Source organism: Leopardus geoffroyi, chromosome D1, assembly GCF_018350155.1.
Source record: "Leopardus geoffroyi isolate Oge1 chromosome D1, O.geoffroyi_Oge1_pat1.0, whole genome shotgun sequence".
Lineage (NCBI taxonomy): Eukaryota > Metazoa > Chordata > Mammalia > Carnivora > Felidae > Leopardus > Leopardus geoffroyi.
In genome coordinates this window covers 105876112-105901837 of record NC_059329.1, presented here as the reverse complement: position 1 = coordinate 105901837, position 25726 = coordinate 105876112, and the positions used below count along the sequence as shown (strand labels likewise).

Genomic DNA, 25726 nt, shown 5'->3' with positions numbered 1-25726 from the left:
GTCCACCCCGCCTGCCTCCCCACTGCCGAGCCCAGGACAGGGCCTGGGCTAGAGGGGCCCCGACACATACTTGTTGAATAACCACGAATTGGTGAGAAGTCCCCTTAACCCGTGCTGAGAGTCACAACTTTGGGTTACGTGGGGGTCACATGGCCAGTGAGGAGCTGAACAAGGAAAGGGTCTCAGCCATTTGGTTCTCCGAGCAGGAGGTAGGCCTCTACGAAATCGCCGAGAGATCTTCCAAAATGGTGGCTTGAACCATGCCGCTGCCCAGTGTGAACTCACTGGGCCCAGTGTGAGCCGCTGCCCGTGCTCCTTCCCGTTCCCCGCCCCCTAGCCCTTGCCACGTGTCCGGCTCTGCCAGAAGGCCACCCAGTCCCTGGCCTCCAGACCTCAGCATGTGCTGTCCTACTCCTGGGACACTGTCCTCTCTTTCTCCAGCTGACCCCAAATCATCCTTCAGTTCTCGTCTTAAACGTGACTTTGTCGGGGTGGCTGTTCTGACCCCGAGCACAGACAAGGCTGGCTCTCCCTGCCAAGGACTCCTAGAATACCCTCCCCACCCGCACCGTTGCGTTCAACCCCAGGTTAGGCCTGGTGGGACTTTTGTCTTCCCAGGGGCTCTGTCAGGGCAGGGCCGGGGATGGCACAGAGCAAGGGCAGGGCCACGAGGCGCTCAGGCGTGACCAGTGCCCCCGTGCCCCCTCCCCAGGGCCCAGAGGCCTAAAGCGTCCCTTGTGGAGGTGCCTTCGCTCTGGCCCCCGGCTCCTTCACCTGTTTGGGGGCGCGGCTGTGCCCGGGGAGAGGAAGCTCTGGGGTGTGGCTGGCCCACGGCTTCCCAGTCGCCCCCTACCTGGGTGTCCTGGAAGGTGTGCAGGCTCTGTGGAAAGTCCCTCTCCTCACACGGCTGCTCCTTTGACATCAGGCTGCACAGCACCACAGACACGGGAGACGAAGAGCTGGGGGAAGGCCCAGTTAGCAGGGAGGTGGGGCTCCTGGGGGCCCCCTCCCAACCAGCCCTCCCCTCCACCTCCCCTGCCCCGCTGAAACAAGCCGCGAGTCCGCACGCGGCCTGACAACGATGCCCACGGGTCCAGGCCCGAGACGGCCGCAAACCCTTTGCCATCTACCGTCCCACATGGCGTTCACACCCCGGGGCAACCACGGTGTGGTTTACAGATGAGAAGCTGAAGCCCAGAGACTGCCAGGGTCACACAGCCAGTCAAGCGCAGAGCGAGCAATAAAGTTGGCGTCGCTCCTCAGACCCCTTCCCCAGGTTGCCGGGGACCCCCCACGTCCCTCCACTCACTTCATCTGCAGAGTCAGGCTGAGGTGCAGCGGGGTGCCGCTGCTGACAGGGATGTGGTAGGTGAAGTTTCCAGGCCTGAGAGGGCAAACATGGCTGCTGCTTAGTCCAAGGCTACCCTGCTGAGGCCCCCTGCCTGGACTCCCCACCCCGTCTGTCCTGGAGCTCACGGAAAGAGACTGTGCCACCTCTGGGGTGGGGGAAGGGGGGTGACATCTGAGCATCTGTACTGCCTGGGCTCACGTCACCTGAGGGAGTCTGTCCTTGGGGTGAGGGGAGGGGGGCAGCCAGGCCCACCTGCAGGCATCCTCTGGAGCGCAGTACTGGGAAGTGATGGGCATTGAGTTCTCCAGCACCTGGATGGAGGTCAGGGAGGGCACTGGGTCTGCAAGGAGAGAGGCTGTTGGGGCAGGGAGGAGGGTGACAGGGGCGAGAAGCCGCCAAGCCCTTCCTCGCCAGACTCGCGTTCAGTCACACACACCTTAGTGTAAATGAGTTTCAGGTCATTCTTTCCAGACCCCCCACGATGGCCAGGGTCACACCACCCTGCGCCCCAGCAGCACTACAAAGAGCCAGTTCCCGGGAGCCTGAGGTCCGCCTCCTTGACAGGAACCTGCACACCAGGGGCAGGGATGGGTGCCGGGGGGGGGTGCACAGGAGCCCGCCCACAGTGCTCTGCTCCTGACTGCACACGCTTTTCAACACTCAGTTCAGAGGCATCAGGTTGGTACCTTGAAATCAGCCATGGTGGGAGTATTCGCCACAAATCGGGGCTTTTTTTTTTTTTTTTTCCCTCCAGCGCCAACTGTGAGACACCCGCCAGCAGCACACTCGTGGGGGCCTGTGGCCCTCTGTGAAGGAACCCGCCACGGCTGGCTGGCTGGCTGGGTGAGGGCGGGACTGAAGCGTGACACGGAGGGCGGGTGAGGTCATCTCAGCTCACCTACAGGCTAGCTGCTGCCTGCCTGACCATCCCACCGAGGGAGGGGAGGCTGGGGCCACCGAACATGTGCTCAGCTCCGTGAGGCACAGCCAGGCACCCAGGGGCCCCAGCAGGCCTATGGGCCCACGGACACCACACACAGACAAGATGGAAGAGACCCTCACATGTCTCTTCTGGGCAAACCCCTGCGGTCCTTCAGAGACTCAGCTCCAATGTCACCTCCTCCGGGGAGGCCTTCCTGATCACCTCTCCACCCCCACCTGGATTACGTGCCCTCCCCAGTCACCAAGCTGCCTGCAAAGTCCCCTCCGAGCTGCGGCCCGCCCCTATGCTGCCGTGTTCTCACGTCTCTGAGCCATCCGGGGCCGGGCACGTGTGTCCTCAGCACCCCCAGCCCCCCACCTCCCTGTACAATTGAACTTCAGTCTCGGCAAGCCACAGTTTCTAAGCTTTTTTTTTTCCTCTAAGCCACAAAACCCATCAAGTGAAAGCCAATGAGAAGGCCCAGTACCTAGAGCAGACCGCCTGGGAAGCCTGGAAGGCCCCTGGCCTCTGCAGCCCCCGGGGCGGCCGGCAGGGTGCGTCGGAGGAGTCAGTGGCAGACAGAAAACGTGTGCGGCCAAGGGTTCTCTGGCTTGGTGACAACCAAAGCCTTGAGATTTGGAAAGCTGGGGGGGCGCGGGGGGGAGACCCTGCACAGCACCCTCCTTGCCCTGGCATGGGGGCGAAGGAGCCAGGCCCCGGTGTCGGGGAGATGGAATCCTAGCTCTGCCGCTGACAGGCCGAACACCCTGTCTCCGTTTCCCCATCTGAACTACGGGGATGATCCCCTCCTTGCAGGAATATGTAAGGATTAAATGAGGCGAGCTACATAAGGCTCCTGGCCTCATTCCTGCTACTTAGTAATGCCCAGCAAGCGTCTGTGGGCTGGCAATCCCGCACCAGGCGTTCAGGTGGCTGAGCTGAGAAGATGGGGGGCAAGGTAGGGCAAGTACCTGGCTGGCCCTGGGCCCGAGTGGGCCGAGCAGGGCTCAGGCCGGGCTGGGGAAGCCCTCTGCGGGCCCGGCCGTGGAGACCAAGGCTGGGGCTGTTCTTGGCTTTGCCCTGCCCTCCAGGGAAGGGGACTTCAGGGCTGGCCAGAGGCTCTGAGCTCTTTGGATGCTTGGAGTGGCCGATACCATTGGCCGACAGGCCCCAGGACTTGGCTCTGATGTTGGTGACTGGTAGGAGGGCCATCTGGCCGGGGCCTGTGGACAGAACCAGAGGTAGGCTGAGAAGAAGGCACAGGCAGCAACTGGCTACCTCCTGTCCAGCTTTCTCTAGGACTTCACCAGACTGTGGGTGACCCCCATCTGTCTCTTGGTCCCCTCAGGGAGACCCACCAGTCTTCCTCCGGAGCCTCATTCTGGGCTCCCGGACACCCTCCCTCCAATGAGTCTTCGGGGTGTTTCTCTGGACTCCCATAACACCCCCTCAACCCGAACCCGAGACAGACATACCTGAGCGATTGGTGGAGGGGCTGGGACTGGGGCTGAGGCCACGGCCAGGGTTAAAGCTGGAGCCAAGACTAGGGGCAGGGGTAGGGCTGGGGGTGGAGGAGGAACAGCAGATGACTGGACAAGGGCGGCTGGAGCACAGGTCCAAAGTGGGGATGACAGGACCTGGGGCTGAGCTGCTCAGGCCGGTGGTAACTGCAGAAGCCAGGGGCCGTATGAGCGAGCAGCAGGCAGCTGAGCCCCGCGCCCCCGCCGCCCCAGAACGCGGCCACCTCTCCCCCATCCCAACCCTCCAGACCCCCCACAGGCACGCACCCAGCAGCAAAGAGGGCCGTGTGCCTGGCAGCCCGGTGGTCACAGGGGACTGTCGGAGCTGAGTGGTCCCAAAGCTCTGGCTGGACCTGCTGGGGAAGGGAGGGCTGAGCTCAGAGGACAGCCTCAACAAGGAGGCCTGGGGGTTCCGGCGGAGCAGGAGGGACAGGAGGAGGTGGACAGGGATGGTGGAAAGGAGGCAGGGAGAAGGGTGGCAGGAGCCAGAGGCAGGAGGGCAGGGGCTCGGTCCAGACACGTACCATGGGCACCTGGCCTCACTCCCCCCAGGGTGCTGGGGCCGGAGCAGGGCCAGAAGACAGGAAGTGGACACAGCAAAAGAGCTAACGGGCAGCAGAGAGGAACAGGAGGGGGGGATAGGTGCAGGGGAGGAGAGAGAAAAGAAACAGTCAGAGATAGCCCAGGAGCTGAGGTGACAGTGGGCAATCAGAGCCCAAGATCCCACGGTGGCCCTCTGTCCCCCGCCCGTCCCCCCATGCCCATTCCAACCTGGGCCCCTCGATGCCCTCTGACTCTCAGAGGCCCAGCTACCTAAAGGAGCACTGAACGGGCCCACGAGACACACTGGCTTCGGTAGGGACCGGGAAATGTCTGCCCCTCCTCCAGGGAGACCTGCCCAGCCACCCCTGCAAGCCTCCAGCAGGCCGAGAGCCTGAAGCGCTATCCCCTTCGGAGGAGACCGCCTCCACGGCTCCTCTGACCCTGGGCTGCCCACCAAAGCCCCGCCTGTCCTGGCGGCTTGGCCAGCAGCCAGGCCTCCAGGGACATACCCATCGGTTTCCACCAGGTCCTCCTCGGAGCGCAGGCTCAGCACATACAGTGTAGACATGGACACCACGCTGGGAGCCACAGAAAAAGGGCCACTGTCAGAGCTGGAGCTGCTGTCCCGGCCCCTCTCTCTAGGGCAGGGTCTGTGGTCCTTGGCTCCGGGGGTTGGGCTCGCGAGTGACAGTGAACGGTGCCTGCGAGTGGGTCTCCCCAGCCCCAGGGGCACGAGACCGAATGAGGCAGCCCACTTCCTTCCCTGAGACGCCCCTCTGTCCCTCCACGCTTCTGTGAGGTCTCCTCTCCCGGCCACATCTTCCTCTTCCCCCCAGGCCCGGGCGCAAGGGACAGCTCCACTTCCCCAGCCAGCCACCCCTGGAGCCTGGGGGTCAAGTCACCTGAAGGCCATGACCACCACCAGGGCAATGATGGTTCCCTGCAGGAAGCGCTGGCTGATGCAGGCCTGGTCTGGGACCACAGATGACGACTGAGGACCGAGCGTAAAAGGGGAAGAAGCAGAAGAGGCCCAGACTGAGGGAGCCCATGGTCTCACTCAGTGTCGGCTCTGCTGGACGTGGGGGTGCTAAGGTCTGCTCGTTCCTACGGGGGAGGGGGGGGGCAGCGGGAGACGAAGGAGAAACGGGGCCAGAGGGCTAGAGAGCTGGGAAGCGAGGGGAAGTGCTTGCAGTCCGAGAGCCTGGAGGAGGAGGGCCCCGGTCCCACCCGCCTCCCATCCGCGCCCGTCCTCACCTTGCTGGCCACCTTGGGGGGCCTCTTCTTGTGGGGGACGCTGCCCGCCCGGCTGAACTGGCTCCCTGCATGGCTGCAGCAAGAGGGCCAGGGTCAGAGGTGCCTCTGGGAAAGGGGTCTGGCCCCCGCCTGGCCCCGCCCCCACCTGAAGGCACCCGAGCTGCCAGTGGACTTGAGGCTGTCCAGCCGCCGCAGTTTGGCCAGCTTGTGGCTCCAGCGCTCCAGCTCGTCAATGCGCGTCTCCAGGTTGTCCGTCAGCTTGCACAGCTCCTTCACGGCACCCACGTTCTCCATGAAGATGCGCTCCTGCCACGGGCGGCCGGCACGGTCAGCCCCTGGGAACCCTGGGCTACAGGGAGCAGGACCCACGGCCGCCTGGAAGTCCTCAAAGCCTCCCTGCCCAGGTCGGCCTCAGCAGCCCCCAACTCCCCGCGCCTGCCTCCAAACAGCACCCCCGCCTCTGCACCTTTGCGCCGCCATCCGGCCAGCCCTTCCCACCCCTCCTCGCCGTCTGAACCCCGTCTCTCAGAGGCTCCCACCCTCTGATGAACGTGGTATCTCAGGCTTCAGCTCCTTATTGCTCAGCCAAGGCCAAGACATAGTACTACACGCTCCTTGATGCCCGGCCTCATGCCAGGTAGTTACAAACATCACCCTCACGCTCCGCTGTGTTATTTCAGCTTCTCAATAACCACCTGGGAAGGTCTTGGCAGTGGACTATCTCTAGCCTCCTTTCAAAGGGGAGGAAAATGATCCCCAGGGAGCTTCCTCTTGCCGTGGATCACACAACCATCGTGTCGCCAAGTCCCCAGCTGGCCCTTGAACGCTCACCCCCTTTCCCCGGGGGCGGAGTGGGGGGTGGGCAGGGGGCTCCGGAGGCAGCATGAGAGAAGACTGGGCTGCCTGCCCCCTCTGCGCTTCAGTGCCCCCAGTCTCTAAGTGGGAGATAACGCCCCAGCTGGTCCACCCTCGGCCCTTGGGCTCTCTCCATCCCCCCACCCTGCAGACCTTGTTCACCACCAAGAAGTTCTCTATGGTTTTCCCATTGGCAAAGACCACGTCTCCAGTGTCCTTCACGGCCTCAGGCAGGATCTCCTTCACCTCCTGGGCGATGACACCTGGAGAGTGGGGGAGGGTGGGGTACAGAACACCCACAGCGCCAATTATAATGCAAGGAGGGCCCCCAAGTTTGAAGAGGGCGAAATTCTGAGGGCTAGAGATTTGGGATCCAAGGAGCACTGGAGCAGGGGGCTCCCACAGACCAGTGTTCCGAAGGCTGCCGCTCCCTGGCTCCGGTTGTGGGGTTCCCTGGCCTGGGGGAAGGGTGGATTCCTGGGTGTAAGGCTCCCAGGGAAAGTGGGCCTGGATAGAGGCAGGATTCACCTAAGGAGCAGAGGATGCCGGGACCACGATTCCCGGACTTCTAGTGTCCCGGGCACCCAGGGCTGAGGGGCGGGACTTCTAGAGGGCAGGATTCCTAGGCAGGAGTTCCAGGAGTCAAGGAGAGGGGTTCCTGGGAGTGGGGTTTCCAGCGGGCTGGGACAGAGTTGCCAGAGGACAGGGACAGGGGGCCGAGGGCTGCTGGTTCCGGGACCCCAGCTCCCGTCGACGTAGCAGGTCCCTACCCGTCTCTGGTGCCGTGGCCTCGATGCCTGCGGTGGCTGCAAACTCAGGCTTGTATCTGTAGTGCACCAGCCGCATGCGTGAGATCCTCTTCAGCTGCTCCGTGGTGTCCACCTGCACGGGAACCGGGGCCGAGACTGAACCCCTCCCCTCCTGGGCCCGTCCGAAGTAGGCCCCGGAGCTCAAGACGGTGGGGACCCAGGGTCTGCAGTGCGGAGGGGAGACCTTGCACCAGGGTCGAGCTCCAGAAATCTAGAGCCGGCCTCCCCCATCTCCTTCCCCTGCAGCCCCGCCCTTCCATCTGGCCCCGCCCCTCCACGAGCCCCGCCCACACACCAATCCGCCCCTGGCGGCCCAGCCCTGCCCCCGGCCCCTCCCGCTGGAAACTCAGCTCCCCCCCCCCCCCCCCGCACAGCCCCGCCCCTCGCCCACAGCCCCGCCCCCACCTCCTGCACGTGCTCCTTGGCCCGCAGGTCGGAGGGGTGCATGAGCGAGCCCATGACCTTGACATTGCCGTGCACGACCAACGCCTCGTCGGGTCGGTCCGTGTTGATGCCCACGCGGCCATGGTGGAAGACAGTGTCGGGCACCTGCGCCCGCTGCCACAGCACGTCGCTGTCACTCTCAAACTGGCCTGGGTTGGAGGCCTAGCACAAGTGGGGGTTGGATCAGTCCTAGGGGAGGGGGCACCTGCAGTGCCCTGGGAAACCCTGCCGCCACCCTCCCGCTCCAGGCAAGGATTCTCACTCCACCACGCCCAACTTCAACCGACCCTCTCATTGTGGCACTTTTCAGTCGCTTGTGGGATCTCAGAAGGCCACCTAGGTCTTGTGTTCCTCCGTGCTTGTGGCTCAGAGGGTGGGAACTTGCCCAAAGTCACACCACTAGCACCGAGTGGGATCAGCATTCTAGCTCCTGACCACCCCCCGCCCCCAGCACCCCGTATTCCTCCTGGGTGCTGTTTCTCCCAGCTCTGGGGAGGACTCTCAACCCCTTGGGTGGAGATGGCCCTCACCCTCACGATGATGCGCTCTGAGATCTGGGCAGCCAGCGTGTAGTTCTGGTTCTGTGCATGGGCCTGGAGCGCCACCACCAGCATGAAGTACCTGGGGCGCACAGGGGTTTAGAGGCACCCAGGGCCCTGCCCCACCTGCCCCTGCGCCCCAGCCACCCTTCCCAAGTCTCATGTTCAGTGCTGAGGCTCCTACCACCCCTAGCGGCCGGAGGAGGGGCGGGGGCATTCACAGCTCATCCCACAGAAGAGGAACCTGAGTCTCCACCAGGGGGCAGACATTCCCCAGGACCCACAGCTAGGAAACCTTTGAGCTGTTTCACCCAGAAGCCGCGCTCCTGGTCTGTCTCATCCTTAAATCAGTTAGCCTTAGGTACGAGTCTCAGGTCTCTCATCTGTAAAATGGGTCAGTCTGTGGGACACTGACTACGGGGTGGTGTCCTGCTGCCCTTCCTCCTCGGAAATGGAGGGGCTGCCAAGGCAGAGGTCAAGCCCGCTCACCTCTGGTCTGGGTTAGGTTTGCCCTTCTTGCGCATGTTGTTGGCGGTGGTCTCGCTGAAGTGCAAGCGCCCCACGGTCACCTTCGTGACCTGCTCAGGAGGCAGATTGACCCTGCAGAGGCGGGGGGCTGGTATTCAGTGGGCAGGGAGGGGGACCCAGTCAAGAATGTGTAGGAGGCAGACACTGGGGGTGCCAGCCGGGCCCCCTCAGCTCCCAGCCCGGCTCCGGGGTCAGCCCTCCCAGGTCCTCCCCCCTCCCCCCACAGGGCCAGACACTCACGTGACAGGGTTAAAGGGCCGCTTGCTTCGGTCGGACTGTGACTGCTCAATGTTGATGGACTGGTTCAGGGCCTCCAGCTGGGGGAGAAAGCAGGGCCCCCGAGGCAGATCAGGGCGAGGGGACCCCCTGGTTCTGCTGCCTGGTTCTGCTTCCCTTTACCCACTCGGCCCAGGCCTGGCCCAGCTGGACGTCCCCGGGAAGAGGGGCGGCCCTCTCTTCCACGAGGGCACAGATAGTCCCATCACTCCCCCACCTCTGCACACACCCACCCACACACGTATTCCACAGAAACACTCACAGCCCCCACGTCCACACCCGCGCATGCCCCGACCTCCTCGTACATATCCCAAGCGGGCCTCCATCAACACACACACACACACACACACCCGCTCACTCCCCAGACCCTCTCCCACACTCACATCCAGTCCCCTTAACCCTTCCGTGAGCACCGGCTGAGCCAGGCCAAGGAGCCGGCCCGGCTCCCAGCACCGAAGGAAACACACCCAGCCGTTCCCCCAGGATGCGCAAGGGCTCCAAACCAACCCCTCCTGGGGGGTGCTGGAGGGGCCTCAGGGCAAGTGTCCCCGGGGACCAGGGACCCCAGCAGAGTGACCAGGGAGGCCAAGGAACGGCCTGCCAGGAGAGGAGGGATGGACTGGGCATTCTCAGGGCATCCCAGAGAAACGGAGCGGCTTCCGGAAAGCAGGTGCTATGAACAGGCCCAGATGGTCTGGGGCACAGCAAAAGGCAGGGCAGGAATGAAAGGCTGGATCCCAAAGGCCTTTGTGGGCTAAGCTTAGAAGTCATGGCTCTTTGCTGGGAGGGCACCAGGTGTCTCGGGGGAGCATGAGCTGAGCGCCAGAGGAGAAGCCGCTGTGGACGTTCAGAGAAGCGGCGGGGGGCGGAGGGGGCACGTGGTCTGGTCCAGGGGGAGGCGGAGGGGAGACGTGAGAGAAGGGACCAAGGCGGGCAATGCCCTAGGAGAACAGCCAGGCCTGGTGCGTGAGCCTAGAGCGAGGGGTGAGTTGGCAGGGACTCCATTTGGGGATGGGGAGCTAAGGCAGCCGACAGAGGAGTCAGGAGAAGGGTCTCTGCTGGGGGTGCAGACTTGGGGTCACAGGGTAGAGAAGGAATTAGGAAGCCTGAGGAGGCTGACGGGGCACAGGGACACTCACTTTGCCTTGGGGTCTCTCAAGCTCCCCCCAGCATTCCTGACTCGCCTCTGCTCCCCTCCCCTCCTGGCTGAGCCCCCAAACCTGCCTTCACTCCGTGCAGTTTCAGATAGAAGCAGTCGAGGGGCTTGAGGCCTTCGGGCGTCTTGACGTACTTGGGCTCCCCCAGCATGCCGATGTATACCGTCACCTGAAAGTGGTTCTTCTTCTGGCACACGAAGGCGTCGTCGCCCACCGAAAAGTTGAAGCCCTTGTCAGCGTCCACGCGGTAGGTGAGCATGGGCCTGGGGGCAGAGGAAGGGACTCACTGGAGCCGCCGCGCCCCCCCCCCAACCAAACCTGGAATGTTCCTCCTACACGCCTGCATTCCAAAGCAGCTTCCTATCTGGTACCCCCGATCCTCAAACCACTCGGGCGGCTGCCCCCACTTCTCAGAAATGGAAACTGAGTCCCCAGAAGGATTTTGAGCTCAGGTCTGCCTCGGCCAATATTCTTTCCTCTACAAGGCTGGGACCAGCCCACCCAGGTGACGGGGGAGGCAGGGCAAGACCCCTGGGGCCCACCGCCCAGGCGTGAACTCCTGAGGAGGGGGCGCCTCATCACGCTTGGCTCCTTCCCAGAATGCTGCCTGAAGCCCCCTCCCTCACGGGAGATGGGGTGAGAGAGGGTGCGTCTGCAGAGCCTCACTGGCCTGACAGCTGGTTGCCATGGAAACGGTGGAACCAGGCGCCGGCTCTGAGCGCTGGCCCGGCCCCTGCCCACTGGCTTGCTCAAGCCCCCAAAGTCCTCATTCTGACTCTTCCCTCTGCCCAAGTGGGGAGAGGGGCACTCTGGGCGGCCGGGACTCAGCCTCGGTTTACCCGTCTGTTGCTGGGGAAGTATTCCAAGTAAGGATCCTTTGGGGGACCTCTAGGTGGCAGGAAAGGGGGTCAACCGTTGGCCCGTCCTTACCCAGGTCCCCAGGCACGAGCAGTACCCTCCCCAGCTCCCCCGGTGCCTGGGGCCTGCCTGGAGGAGGATGAGAGAAGAGAATGCTTCCAAACTTGGGGGAAGAGTCTGGCTAACTTCTACCGGAAGGCCTGGGGCTCCACCCACCTGCCTGCCCCAGGAGAATACCCCGGAAGTACACGGGCCACTCTGGGGGGCCTCAGCTGCCAGCTTCCTGGCCTTAAGGCCTGGAGTGGCAGGGCTGGCCCAGAAAGCATGGTGGTAAGAGTGGGGGGTCCTCACCAGGCCATAAGGGCGGGATCCCTAAAGACGTCTCCCCCAGCCCTGGCAGGGCCTCAAGGGATACTTCAGCCACTACAGCAGCTGGACCGCCGCCCCCCCCCCCCAAGCCCTGAGGGCTTCTGGCTAAGAATCCCACATGGCCTGGGGTACCCGACTCGGGGAGACTGGTCTGTTCCACCCTGCCCAGGCCTGACAATGTCGCGGGGAGTTGGTGAGCGACGCTCTCACCTCCACGGAACTTCGACAAGAGTGAGGGGGGTGGACCCAGAGTGCTCCTGGCCTGGTCCCAGGAAGTTGAATCCACATGGGTGGGTGCTGAGGGAAAGCTAGGAACGCCCGGACAGCCCGTCCTCCCCCACCCTCTCATCCCCCCCCCCCCCTGCCAGGGAGGGGGCTGCTGGAAGGGCCCGGCCAACACAGCTTCCTGCTACCTTCCTGGAATGCAGGAGTGGAGGAGGCGGACGAGAGGAGGAGCCAGAGAACACCCATCCACCCACGTCTCCCTGCCTTGGCTCCCACCGGCCCCTCCCTGGTGGACACCACCTTCTGAAGGAGGCCTTGGGCTGGCCCAGAAGTCCAGAACCCCGAGTTCCAGTCCCGGCTCTGCCCTGAGACTGCTTTTCCACTGTAAACCGGGACCACCTGGCACCCAGTGTGCTCCCAAGCCCCGCTCTAGGACCATGATGCCAGGGCTGGGGGCGGGGGGCGGGGTCCCGGATACGGTGACCAGGAGGGGTGGGGTCAGGGCACAGATCACTTACAGCTCCTTGTAGTTTGCGTCGTACAGCGTTGCCCACTTGTTCTGCTGATGCGGTTGCCACTTGATGGATTGGTAGTTGGGATCCAGGTAGGAGCCACTAAGGCTATCATTGTCCTGCAGGAGACCTGGAGGGAGGGAGCGCCCATGTGGGCCCTGCGCCCCACTCCCCAGCTTCAAGGGTTGGCTCCCCGTGAGGTCCAGCAGGCCAGGCACGTACCTGGTGAGGGTGCGCCCGGTGGGTGCCAAGGTGGCGTCTGGACCCGGGCGATGCTGAGGGGCAAGGAGCCGGGGCCGGGGGAGAGTGGGCCCTGGGGAGGCCAGGGTGGGGAAGGGGCTCGAGCTGGGTGCGGGGGCAGGGTCGTCGTGGTCCCCGGCTCCTGTTTGATCATTCCATTCAGCATCTGGGCATTAAGGGTGTTGGGAGGTGATTCGGAGTGCTTCCTCTTCTTGGAGGGGTGTGTGGGGAGCCTGGGGGCGACACGGGTGCAGGTCTTGGGGGGCTGGCTCTTCCTGAGCCCCCTCCCACTAGGCAATAGCCTTCTTCCCGTCTTCAACCTGTTTCAGCAGGATTTACCTAATCCAGAGGACACCTCCTCCAGGAAGCCCCTGGGCTTTACCTTCTCACTGCCGCCCCCCATCACTCTGTGTTGTCATTCTCTATTTCTGTCACTCCTCCCTTCTCCTGAGATTACGGAATTCAAGGAGGGCAGAGGCCACACCTGACTTGTCGGTGTGTCCCCATCATGCCCGGCGATAGGCCTGGTGCACAGCATCCTCAGAATCGTTTGTGGGATGAACAGGTCGGTCCCTTCCCTGTGGTGTCACTCTCAGTGCCACTCTTTATAGTTGGGGGCTCCACAGACAGCAGCCTCCATGGTCAGAAACAAGCCACAGAAGGCATGGGCCACGAAGGGTGGGAAGGAGAGTTTCTTGGGGAGGAGGCTGCGGAATCTTGGCTTGAACGAAACCTTTCACGACATCTCAATGTGTAAGATAAATAGACAAAAAGATAATTCTGCTGGTTGGAGTCAGAATGGGGTGCTTGGGTCTATGGCTCACACTTCCGCAGGAGGCCCAGGACTCCACGATCGGGTTAGAAAGTCCCTGGTGTCTGGGAAAGGATACAGCCTGAGGTTCAAGTCCTGGCTCTGCCCCTTCCTAGTTTCACGACCTGGGCAAGCGTTTCCTCCCCTGGGAGCCCCAGTTTACCTATCTGGGCAATGGGGGTGGCCATGCTCACCAAATAAGGTAGTCGTAAGCGCTTGGCCGTGGCTATAAATCTCCAGCAGGTTTCTGGGCACATATGCATCCGTGTGCTGACCCTCATCTCCTGGGGTCAGAGCCTTCTGCCTTCCTGGTTCGTCCCTGTCCGTACCTCCATCTCTGTCCTGCCTTCTGCTGCCCTGAACCCCGACCCCCAAGCCCACCTGCCCGAGTCTTACTCAGCTCCGTGCTGATTCAGCAGCTGGTGTAGCATCTGGGACTGTTGTGTGTGGTGGAGATCCGTGGGCACCAGCCCCTGCCCCATGGCAGCGTAGGGGGGCATCGGGGGCTCGGCCTTCATGTACAGGTCCCGCTGCAGGACAGGGTAGTGAGGCGGGGGTGGCGGGGGCGGCGGAGGGCCTGGTAGGTGGGCTGGAGGTGGAGGTGGGTGCTCCAGGCGGGAGGGCACTCCTACGTGGCACAGGGACTCGGGGGTAATGGTGCGCAGGAGATGGGGGTCTGCAGGAGAGATGGGGGGCATCAGAGACCTACCTACATCACGCAGGTTCCCGGGCACCAGCTCTCCCCCCACCGGCAGGGTCTCCTGATTCCCACCTTCTCCTGAACCAAGCCCCGGGGCTGCCCTCCCACCAGCCCCACGTGGGAGGAGGGCTGGGCAGCCTAGAGGCTGGCCACTAGAGGCCTGGGCAGGGAGACAAGACCCTGTCCAGGGGGCGGGCTGCTTCCCCCCCGCCCCCCGTCCTAATGGGGTCCTGCCCCCAGACCGGGCTGCCCTCCCTGAGGAGGGCCCACATCCCAAGGTGCTCCCCCAGCCCCCTCTCGGGCCTCATCTTCCTCCGGGCCTCCGGGAGAAGTCTCTCGGGACCCCCAACACAGTCCTGCGGCAGCCCTCCTCCACCGGGAAGCCCCTCCAGCGGGCTCCCAGGGGCCAGCCCCCCAGCTCCCTTTGTTCCCCAGGAGGCATTCCAGAAATGTTTCTGGTAAGATAAACAGAACTCTTGACCCCTCTCTGGGCTGTGGGGAGAAGGCTGCCCGCGCTCCTTCTGTTCTTGGCCACCTGGGGGCCGCTGCACCCCTGGCACCCCCCCAGGGGGAGGTGGGCCCTGCGGGCCGGCGACGCCTGTACTCAGGCTGCACCCACAGCCTTCCCCAGCCGTCCACTTACCGCCGAAGGGCGCGTCCATGATGGCGCAGGCGGGCAGGCGGGTGGCATCACCGGCAGGGACACTTGCTCAGAGGCAGGGCCAGGCTCCCCACCCGCCCGTGGGGAAACAATAGCCAGCGCCGGGGAGTATTTGACCAGCGATAATCTGGGCCTGTTGGGCGGCCGCTGGCCCCCTCCCTCCCTCGCTCCCTCCCTCCCCGATAAGGCCGCCCCAACCACTTGCCCAAACCCCAGAGGGGGAGGGCGGTGCCCGCTGGACTCACCATTCACCTGCTGGGGGGAGTAGGCCTCGGAGCCCGAGTCTGGGGGAGAGTCCGGCAGTGTGCTGCAGGAGCAGGAGGAAGGGGCTGCTGGGCGGGCAGCACTTCCGTGGGGCAGGGTCCCAGAGACCCTAGAGGCTGGAGGCACTGGGGTCTCCTCGCTCCCGCCCTCAGGGGAATTTCTCTGCACCAGCCACCTTGCCTTGCCAGGCAGGGCCTGGGGCTGAACTCAGGCAGCGGGTCTTGGGCTCCTCCCACCGGCGTCCCCTCAGACCTACTGGGCGCTTGGGGACCGGGAGCCAAGGTCCCCGGTGAGGGCATAGGGATTCAAGGACTCCTCCCAGATGCAGAGGCCAGGCTGGCTCCTCCTTCCCACACCTGCTGAAGCCCCACTTTCCAGAAACTCTAAGGGGCTCCAGGGGGCTAAGCCCGGAGAGATTCGGTGGGGGTCACCATGGGCAGGTGTGGGCCAGGCAGGGCGCCAGCTCCGCCAGGCCTGGGTTTATTTTTCTCTTGCAGGTTCTGTTTTATCAGCGGCTCAGGCAAAAGGAACAAACTCAGGCCTGAGAGACCAACATGTCCTGCGCGAGCCCTGCACTCGCCCGCTGAGGGGAGGCTGCGGCCAAGCAGGGATCCCGCTCTTTGGCCATCCTGGTCCCCGCATCTGGAAAGACTGCCCACCACCGGGCCCAGGCAGCTGCCTTGAGGCAGCAAGCCCTCATGGCCACAGCCCTGGGCTGATTCTAGGGTCCTCAGGCTCCCCTGAACGAGCCACCCACCCAACCCCTCAGGCTAGGCGAGGATGACCCAAAAGGCCATAGGGGCTGAATTCTCGGTAGCCCTCAAGGCCACTAGGGCTGACTGGGGTCTCTGCCCGGCGACCCCCATCTCCTGCCTGTTCTCTGTACTCCCCTGACCATGGCCCCCGGTCTCTCTAATGTGTAAAGGTCTCTCACACCCTCTGGTCCCTGCAGTGAGACGCCCCAAGTCCATGGGACCTTGTATTCTTTCCTCATAACTCTTCATGGTGCTGAGTCCTCGATTTGGTGATTTATTGATTAACAACCCTCTCTCCAATCAGGCCGCGGGATCTACTACAGGAGGGACGTGTTTGTCTTGTCTGGCACCTAGAACAGGGCCCAGAAGGGGCAGGGGCAGGGAGAAGCCCTGGGTCCCTCCCTGGAGCAGCCCGGGCCACATGGTCTCTGCGCAGCTCTGGGCGAGCCCTTTCTGTCCCGGGACGAAGGGCCCCGGTGTGCCATTCGCATCCAGCTGAGGGGCAACAGATCTTTACCGCTAGGCGAGCTGGTTTGGGGTTCCCCCAGGAGCTGGTGCCTGGAGAGGGTGGATAAGCTTCCACAAACAGAGCCACAGGTGCTTATTACGCGTTATTTCCCTTTCCCAGTCTTTGCCCTTCAGGGTCTGGGCATCGGGACAGGCTCGCGGCAGATGTCTGCCCTGCTGTGGCAAAAGCTAACCCCTAACGCGGCAGCTCGCCTCCACTGCCTCCCTCAACAAGCCAGGAGAGCTCCGGTCCCCCCCCCGCCCCCCCCCCCGCCCCCAGCACGTCCCCCGTGCTTCCTCCCCGTATCTCCACAGTCCCGGAGGGGAAAGCATTTTGAACTCGTTCTACAGCAAAGACACTGAGGCCCTGACCGAGGCTGTGGGTCACCCAGCCAGAGGCTGGAAACGGTGGGGCTGAAGGAAGAGCCAGGCTGTGTGAATGGTGTCCTGCCCCCCGCACTCTACACTTCTCCTCCCCAAAGACAGGGTCTCCTGCTCCTGTGCCAGGCTGGGGAACCCAGAACTTTCTTCGAGCCCCTCTGCAGAACCCAGGAGACCCATGTTCCTGTCTGTCCTCACGAGAGTGTGTCTGTGGGCTGGCGGCCGTGTGCACACAGCCAGGTGACAGCCAGGCCAAGGCTGAGCCCCTGGGTCAGGCTGCTGGCGTGGACTCCTCGGAGAGAGGAGAGAACGGGCCTGGGAGGCTGGCTTGGGTCGGGGGAGCTTCAGGTACCATATCTGTGCCATCGGCCGACCCCCTGTGGCCGCAGTAGCTAAGTGCATGAGTGGATGGGCCTGGCCCAGTGAGGGGACTTTGTGTGCCCTGCGTGTGTACATGTGTGTGCTTGCGTGTATCAGTGGAGGTAAACAGCGGTGCCTCCAGGCTCACCCCCTCCCTCCCCTCTTGATGCAGCTGTCAGAGAATTTTCTAGCCCTCATCACTCCCCTGCTCAGGGTCCTCTGTGGCTGCCCAGCGCCTGAGAACAAAGCCGTGAGTCCCTCCCCGGCCACCTCACCTACCCACCCACAGGGCAGGCCTGGGCCAGCACCTCCCAGGCCCGCAGCCACTGCCCCCGCCCCCCACCCCCGTGAGCCTGGCCCCTCACTCACCCTGGGGCATAGGGAGCCTTGGGCTCTGCCTTGATGGGGGGCCCAGAGCCCCCCAGAAAGGGCTTGGGAGCAGTGCCCATGGCATTGTTGTTGTTGCAGTTGAGCGGGGCGCTGTAGCTCGGGGCGGGGAGGGGGCCGTGGCGCCCCGGGGAGGGTCCGCCCCCAGAGGGGCTCAGGTGGTGGCCCCCGCTGGAGCCCGGGATGGCCGGCTGCCCGTGGGGGTAGGAGGCGGCACTGGCTGGAGCAGAGATGTCAGGGAAGCAGCTGTAGAAAAGGGAAGAAGCTCAGCGCCAGCCTGGCCTCCAGCCCCTCCCCAGGCCTCCCCCCCTGCAGGGCAGCCGAGTCAGTGGATGGGAAAAGAGGGGAGCAGGCTTCAGACACCTTCCAGGTGAAAGGTGGAAGCCAGAGGGCGGGGGTGGGGCCAAGGCCGTCTCAGGGCCACTCACAGGTCAGAGGCATCCTCCTTGCTGATGTACTCCTCCAGGATGCTGGTGTCGATGTTGGAGGGCTCCAGGGCACCATTGATGTCGTGGCCTGCAGGGGAGGGGCAGATGTGAGCCAAGGGAGGGGTCCAGCTGGGCCCTCCCCTCGAGCTCTCTGCAGGCTGGACCCCATATGCCCCCAGGCTCCTCCCCATCTGTGTGTCTGATTTCAGGGGTGGCGGGTGGAGGGGGGAGAGTCCTTCAATGTCCATCGCCTGACGTCCCTCCAGGAGGCATCGCATTGGTGACACCTCCCCTCACCCACCAGGCTGCCTGGCATGTCCGAGGAGGGGAGGGGCCCAGAGCACAGACCTGGGACAGACCAGCCACTTCCTGTGACATGAGCAAGTCCCTCCTCTTGTCTGTAAAATGGGGTAACCGTCCTAAGGTGTTAGGGGGTGCTATGAGGAGGAAGCAAGGTACTTTCCTGAACTGAGTGCCCAGCGGATGCCCACCACCCTTGATGACTGGACCCAGACTCGATGATTCTGTCCTGTCCTGCCCCCCTCCAGATGGCCCAGCTGGTGGGCATGGCTGGGCTGGACCACACATGGGCGGGGGGGTCCATGGGGCCAGGGGAGCCTCTGTATCAAGCCCCAGCTGCAGATAGACAGGGAGTGGGGACTGGAATCTGAAGTGCCCAGCCCAGCCTCTTGTAGAGCTCATCACCCCCAGAAACAGGGGCCGGGGGGCCTAGCCCTGCCCTGCTGTTCCAGAGGGCCCAGAGAGGCAGGGCTTGCCTGGGCTCACAGCAGGGAATGATGGCGGCCAGAGCTCTGTTCCTACACCACCCTCCCTCCTGGGCCCTCCCTGCTGGCCCCAGCCCCACAGAGGGGAGGGACTCACAGAAAAGGCGCCCAGTGCTCTTGAGCATAAGCAAGAGAGGAGAGGGGGAGGCGCTGGCCTTTCCCCTCCCAGGGTCACCTTGCTGGGGGGGAGCAGGAGGGCGGGGTGATAAGGGGGCTGACGTAGGAGATGCGTCAACCCCGATAATGGAGGACGGCCCCACCCACACTGCTGACCTGGGCTGGCCAGCCCCACTGAGGCAGGAGATGCCCCTCCCACAGGCCCCTGGAGCCACGAGCCTGGGGTCTACACCTCATGCCGTCTCCCTGGTGAGCCCTGGGGACAGTTCAGGCAGATCCACGAACAATTCCCGGCCTTCCTCCTTCCCACTGCGTGACCTTGAGCAGGTCACATATCCTCTCTGAGCCTCAGTCTCCTCATTAGTAAAATGGGGCCATGAAAAGCTAACCTTCCACAGGGTCAAATATGAAACAAGTTAAGGTCTGTAAGGTGCCTGGCATATAATGGGTGCTCAGCAAACCGAGTGGCTGTCCTCACTTCCCAGTCCCCAGAGCCCTGGGGTCCCCGGGAGCCCCTGGCCCAGGCCCCTCCCTGGCCCCAGCCGGTATTTCAAGAATGCTGAGCCCCGCTTAGGTGATTAATGAGTGGCTAAGCCCTCCTAGGAGTCACGCGCTGCCTGGGACAGGCCCTCCTGCCGGCCCCCACCCCTGGCTCACCCAGCTGGGAACCAGGGACACCCAGCAAAAGCACTGCCAATGGCCATCCAGGGCCCTGTGCGGCCAGGGCACGCGAAGCTTCTCAACCTGGGAGTGACCAGTCTGCACATCAAGGTTCTAGAATGCCCGTCCACGCGCCAGCCCCCACCCCATCCTTCCCTGTTAACTGAAGATCCCGTTTATTGAATGCCTGCTGTATGCCAGGCACTTGTGGAACGAAGGACATTAATAATCACAGGAGTTTATTATATGAGAGCCATCCCGCGGCTGCTCTGTGTGCAGCGATACTCTTAACCCTCCCGACCTGGAACGGTGATGATGGCAAAGGACAATGATAATGACAGCGGCTCGTGCGGACCGAACGCCTACCGGGTCCCGGCACTGTCGGGTTTATCTACCAATCGTCCCTGCAGACTTAGCGTTACTGGCATCATTTCCTTTTTCAGGGAGGTCAAGTGTCTTGCCCAAGGCAGGGAGCAGGGAGGATTCAAACCCAGGCACAGGGGCCTGACTCCACGGGGGGGGGGGGACGGTGTGGTTGGTGGTCACTGAGACTTCCTGGCCACCCTGGGCTGCCCCACCTGATGGACTGGGGGGTTCCTCAAGGGACGGGGAGGGAGGGGGCACTGAAGCGTGACCCCGGCCCTGGCTGCTGAAGCTGCAGGATTTTGAGACTGAACTTGGAATCTGCAGTGAATGATGGGGTGACGGAGTCATGGTGTTGCTCTTTATAATAGGCCAGGCGCCCTCCTCCCCCTCCTCTGGCCAGGAGAACTCCTAATCACCCCTAATCCTCCTGCCCACCTCCCTTGGGGTGGGGGGGGGGCCTCAGGCAGAGGCATCCTGGGAGACCCTAACGAGAACCAGATGTGGTTGAGGGGAGGAGAGACCCTCCCGTGCCAGGGGCCGGGAGGACCGGGAGGACAGAGGAGGGAGGAGGGAGCCACTGGGGCAGGGTGGGGGTGGGGGCTTGCCAGAGCCCAGAGACTCCTGAGGCCCCCAGAAACCCAGGAGAAAGACATCAGAATATCCTTGGGGGTCCCCGCCCTGTTCCCAGAAGGGCCCTGGAACACTCTGGAGCCAACAACAGATACCTGCCAGGCAGGAAGCTAAGGGAGTCCCCCTCCTGCGGATCCTAAGTCCTCCCTGGGGGATGGAGAGGCTGCCCAGGACCCCACCATCCGAAAGTGGCACCACCGGGTCCCAAACCAGCATCAAACCCTCCCACAACTTCCCACCGCTCGGGAAAACCAGAGCCCTCCTTGAGATCCAAGGCAGCCCCCGCCCCCCACTCTGCCTGCCGCCTACAGCCTCATCTCCTAACCCTGAAACCCTCTGCCTCTCTCCGGCCTGGGGCATTTGCACAAACTGTTTCCTCTGCCGGAGGAAAGTCCATTCCTAAGCAAGGCTTGAGGTTTGGGCTTAAATGTCAGTTCCTCCAGGAGGTCACCTCTGATTCCCTCTCTCTTGAGTGGCGGCCTCCTTTCTCCTGGGCTCCTTACTCTGCTGCCTAGTGCAGACCTCACAGGTGGGCAGAGGTCCGTCCACTGCCCACCCGCTGCCCACAGCTTACTCACCGGGTGCCCACACTTTATACGGTTCACGTCTAAGTCCCAAAACAACCCTACAGGAGAGGTGGTTTCCTTGTTCTTCATCTTACAGATGAGGAAGCAGGCTCAGGAAGGAGAAGTGCCTTGCCCTTGGCCTACAGGCGTGGGACCTGGGATATGAGACCGGCCCTGCTCTGCCTCTCTGGGATATAAGCATCTAAGCATACAGTAGGCATGCAATAAATGTCCATGGAATGGGTGAGCAAAGTGGCAAGCGAGAACTAGAACCAGGCCTGCCGGCCGCTGGGGACCTCTACCCGGCCGCGCTATGCTCAGGGTCCAGAGCTAGATGGTGGCGGTGGCGGGAGTGGGGGGGGGGGGGTGGCTCCAGGTACCGCCCCTGCCCTGCTGAGCTATGCGCCCCAGCTGCTCCTCATTAATTAGGCCCTTTATTACCTGCTTTTAACAGGAGCCAGACACTGCCCTGTCCCAGGAGGCTGGGAATAGGGACTATGGGGAAAAGACCCTCCCCTCTTCTCTTCTCCTCGCTTTCAGGCCACCCAGCTGGGCAGAAGAACCAAGGGGATACAGGCCAGGTGCAGGATGAGGGTGTGGGGAGCCCAGGTGGTCTCCCACCCTGGACCCCTCCCTTTCCCCCCTCCTCCCGCTCATGACCACCCCCCCACCAGCTGTGGCCGCTGGCTGAGTCTCGGCCATTGTCCCAGGGAACGGGGGAGGGTGGGGACCCGGCACAGTGGGAGGCTTGTGCCCTGCCCACACCTCCCCCCCAGCCGTCAATGGGGCACTTGTCAATTCATGTCCCAAACATGGCGGAAATCCCGTCGGCCACGTGGCTGTGGGCAGGGGAGGCCAGGGCCTAAGGATGCTGGCCAGGCCTAGCTGATCAGAACCTGGGGCTGACAGGGGCCAAGGCCCAAGCCTGTCCCCCCCATGCTCCTGAGGAGCGATCCCAGGCCTCTGAATCTGAGGGCACCCTGGCTCCAGGCGGATGCCTGGCAGCCAGGATGGCAAGGGGTCAGGGGACTGCTCACCCTAGCACCCCCATGATGCCCCAAGGGACTCCTAAGGTCAAGGAGGCCCAGCTGCTCATGTGGGTCCCCATTCATTGTCTTGGACCCTTGGCAAGTGAGCTGACCTCCCTGAGTCTCAGCTCCCTTCTCTCTCAAGTGAAGCAGGGACCCCCGCATCACGGAATAGTCATGAGTCTTTGACGAGATGGTAGGAAAGCTCTTCCCTCCCGGAGGCCATTCCTCAAATATCATTCATTGTTGTTTCCATCTCTCTCGGGGCTCCCGTCTCCTCTCCTGCCCAGGCTGTACCCCTCTCCCCCCCATGCCTCCCCTCCTAACTGCGTCTCTGCTCCAGAGAGCCTCTGGGGGGGGGGGCCTCCAACTTCCTCCTGAGTCCCTCTGAACCATGACCCGTCCGCTGATATTCCGGTGCATACAGAGCCAAGTCCAGCCTGCAGACTTTGGCTCTAGCCCCCCACCTCCACCCCGGCGGGTTAGCCTTCTGTGACCGCCTGTCTGCCCCAGCAGCCCCTCCTCAATCACAGAGGGCCCCCAGTACTGTCACTTTATATCCCAATATTGACTAAGTTACTCAACGTGTTCCAAACTAGTTCACTCTGGGACCGGGCACAGTAGGCTCTCACCTCCTTCGGTTTGAACTTTCTATCTTTATTAATATGACCAGTGATTAATACAATCACTGCTACCGTCCCCGCTTCAGGCTTCAACTTATGACCAGAGCCTTCTCACACACAACGTCTTCAGGTCAGATGCTTGATTTTGCAAGCCACCCTTTGCATTTTGCATCAAGTCCCCGGTTAGCTTGGGGCTGAATGATAAGGATATGGCTCTTAAGCCACTGCCATCAGGTCCTTCGATCTGAGCCACCGTTGCCTTTCCTCCCTCTCAATTTCTTGCCAAAAAATGCACAAGAACCTCATCTCCTCCAGGGGACCTGGAATCTTTAGCTACCCTTGGGCTATAGCTATGTTCTCCCTTGGTCCCCACGGGCCACGGGCTACCACCCTGTCCTCAGGTCGACACAAGGCTCACAGTCCCAAGATGCTCCCAAGCCAGGTCCAACAGAACTGAGCCCAGAAGCTGCAACCTGTTCTATGTATGGGAACCCACACTGGTCCGCAGGGATCTTCAGTTTGCTCTGGGGACCCCCAGCCCTGAGTCTACAGGGCCAAGTTAGCTCCCACCCGATGGCCCTATCCCTCTCCCACGGGGACCAGGGCAGGCAGGCTGGGGAGGGCCCTCCCCACAGAAGCAGAGTGGAGACCCTGCAGCTTGGGGTGAAGGCCAGTGGCCCATGTGCATCTGTATTCACACACCAGCGCGTCCCACACACAGGTGTGTGCCCAAGGGCCCACTGGCGCACACATGATCACGTACAGACACACACACACACACACACACACGGGGGCTTACCCTTCTCATGCTGACACACACGTGCACAGGCCGGCAGGCTCCACGTGTGCTCATTCATTCATCCATTCAAATGATCAATGAGCATATATCATGTGTCAGGCACAGTGCTTGGCTCTGGTCTGATAATGAACAAAACAAAACCTCCTGCCCACAAGGAGCTGACATTCTGGAGGCAGAGTCAGATGACTGGATGGGTAAAAACCCCTAGCATTTAGAAGGTGACAAATGCTATGGAGAAAATAAAGCGGAGGGAGGGAGTTGGGATGGCAGGAGGGCAGGGATGCGCTGCAATTTTAAATAGGACAGTCAGGGACGGCCTCGCTGAAAAGAGCTAGGAAGGTGGTGAGCCACGTGGACATCTGAGAAGAGCATTCCGGGCCATAGGGAGCCAGTGCAAAGGCCCTGAGGCATGAGCATGCCTGTGCATGTTCACATACTAGCACATTTCCCAGACTTGAACACGGGTGCACACGAGCGCTCACTGACCCAATGGCAGGCCCAGGCCAACCCCACTCCCGATCAGGTCTAGCTGGAGCCAGATCCAAAAGAGCCAACTCAGTGTCACAGACTCCCAGCTGCCCCCTCCCCTCCCCCAGGCCACAGACCGCGCGGGGGAGAACCACAGAGTGGGGAAGACAGCTCAGGGACTGAGATGGCGAAGAGGGCAGTGAGAGAAGGCCCCAAGGGAGCAAGGGTCCCCAAACTCCATGGAGGGACAGAGGCTGTGGCCATACAGTGTGAGGGCTGGAGAGCCCTAGGTCTGACAGAGACAAGGCTTTCCCGCTGATGCAGGCTAGAGGCAGGCGGAGGACAGGACACGCTGGAGCAGCCATATGCCAGGCCAGGGGAGGCTCTGGACCCCACTGCCCCCATCCCAGCCGGCGTCGTGCCCTTCCCTCCCCTCCCCCTCCAGGCCTTGGCTGTGGGGTCTCACTGCTTGCGTCACACAGCCTTGACCGGATGCGTGAGGACTCTGAGGGCCCTAGAGGTCAAGCGGCTGAATGGAAGTCACCTCGCCCAGCCACTGGCAGTGGGTCAGGAACCTCAGCTCTGGAGGACAGTCTCCTGACCCAGGATCCCGCTTCTGCCCTGCTGCGGCCACCCCGAGCGACCCTGACCCGTCTCCTTCCTCTCCTGCCTCGGCACCTCCGTCTCAGAAATAAGAGGGCACCACTCCACTCCCACAGAGCCCCAGGACTCCCGGGGAAGCAGCTTATGCAAAAACCTCCGGCCTGGGTGCGGCAGGCAAAGACAAAGGACAGTCAGCCCCTTCCCCGTCCCCCCACACCCCTCCCTGCCAGCCCAAGGCCCAAGTTCCCCATCCCCGAGATGCAGGGTGGGGCCCCAGCTGGAGGCTGGAAGGAGCGCCAGACCTGCACGAAGCTGGGTCCCTGCGTGCAGAGTGCATTCAACGAGGCTAGAAGAAGCGGCCCAGAACGGGTGAGGGGCTTTCCCCAAAGCACACAGCGCCAGCCACAGGCCCCGGCCCGAGGTGGGGCACCGACCTACGCCCGCGCGTGAATCGACAAGTCCTCAAAGTGGGGAGCAGAATACCTACAGTGAGCCTGTCGAACTTAGCTGGGCAAGCCCCTTGGGACAATAATTGCAACCCAGGCTGCCGCAGTCCCCACAGAAACCCTGAGCAGTGGGTACTGTGACCCCAAGTGCATTCCCATTTTAAGGATGAGAAAGTGGAGGCACAAAGAAGTGCGGTGACAAGCCCAGGAGAAGGGCGGTGGGCAGGCAGCGGAGCCAGCAACAGACCCTGGCAGCGCCCCCCTCCAGTGAGTGCATCAGGCCATTACACCACCCAACACCTGCCCCTAACCCTGGGGCTACCCACACCCAGGGGCAGCGGGGGCTGAAGACTTTCATAGGGGAGGCGAGGTCCCCCCCATACACACCCAGGCTGTGAGGGAAACTGAGGCCCAAAAGAGGGGGCCGTGATGAGGAAGAAGGTGGAAGAAAGGGCAGGCAGCCTGGGTAGGGCAGGGCCACCCCCGGTTAATGATCCAGTTAATGATTTCTGCTCCCCGTTCTTATCAGAGGGCAAAGTCCAAGGGCAGCAGCCAATCAGAGTCTTGCCGGGCTGTTACCCAGCAGCCTCAGCTGCCAGAACCCCCTAGTCCTGCGAGCCCTTGGGAGTCAGAGAGTGGGGGCCAGGTCCCTAGGAGGAGGCTGTTCTGTCCAGAGACACCTGTCTTTCCCCCAGATACTCTGTTTGGCCCTGTCTGAGACCCCAAGGGACACTCTGCCAAGTCCCCAGACTCAGGAGAGGCCCTGAGGCAAGCAGGTTGGGAAAGGCCTGCTTCTCTCCCCCCCCCCCCCCCCCGCACTGACCCCAGGCCCTCCCAGAGAGCTGGCGTCCTGGGGTGCACCCCCCACCCGCCTTTGTTCACATAACCATCCGTGGCCTCCAATGACCCTGAGAACATTTCCTGCCCTCTCCCTTGCCCGGCCCATGTGGCCCTGCACTGGGTGTTGGGGACACGGGGA

General features: G+C 62.7%; 1 protein-coding gene across 14 annotated transcripts in view; it reads right to left on the bottom strand.

Moving 5' to 3' along the window:
- MYRF (myelin regulatory factor) overlaps positions 1–25726 on the bottom strand; it is a 33827-nt gene that overhangs the window by 3538 nt on the left and 4563 nt on the right. For 2 of the 14 annotated variants that reach the window (XM_045485498.1, XM_045485500.1), the window contains exons 2-25: positions 17657–17744; positions 17211–17474; positions 14820–14881; positions 13610–13889; positions 12385–12635; positions 12169–12292; positions 10266–10461; positions 9006–9082; positions 8727–8837; positions 8229–8319; positions 7660–7860; positions 7216–7327; positions 6599–6708; positions 5736–5896; positions 5591–5663; positions 5239–5327; positions 4846–4914; positions 4318–4398; positions 4061–4149; positions 3749–3940; positions 3245–3496; positions 1604–1706; positions 1310–1384; positions 854–959 (exon numbers count right to left, since the gene is read on the bottom strand). In XM_045485498.1, the coding sequence (XP_045341454.1) occupies positions 854–959; positions 1310–1384; positions 1604–1706; positions 3245–3496; positions 3749–3940; positions 4061–4149; positions 4318–4398; positions 4846–4914; positions 5239–5327; positions 5591–5663; positions 5736–5896; positions 6599–6708; positions 7216–7327; positions 7660–7860; positions 8229–8319; positions 8727–8837; positions 9006–9082; positions 10266–10461; positions 12169–12292; positions 12385–12635; positions 13610–13889; positions 14820–14881; positions 17211–17474; positions 17657–17744 (3257 nt within the window). Of the gene's footprint in view, positions 1–853; positions 960–1309; positions 1385–1603; positions 1707–3244; positions 3497–3748; positions 3941–4060; positions 4150–4317; positions 4399–4845; positions 4915–5238; positions 5328–5590; positions 5664–5735; positions 5897–6598; positions 6709–7215; positions 7328–7659; positions 7861–8228; positions 8320–8726; positions 8838–9005; positions 9083–10265; positions 10462–12168; positions 12293–12384; positions 12636–13609; positions 13890–13922; positions 14005–14556; positions 14700–14819; positions 14882–17210; positions 17475–17656; positions 17745–25726 lie in introns of those variants that run through there. The other 12 variants (XM_045485502.1, XM_045485499.1, XM_045485501.1 and 9 more) reach the window with 12 other exon arrangements.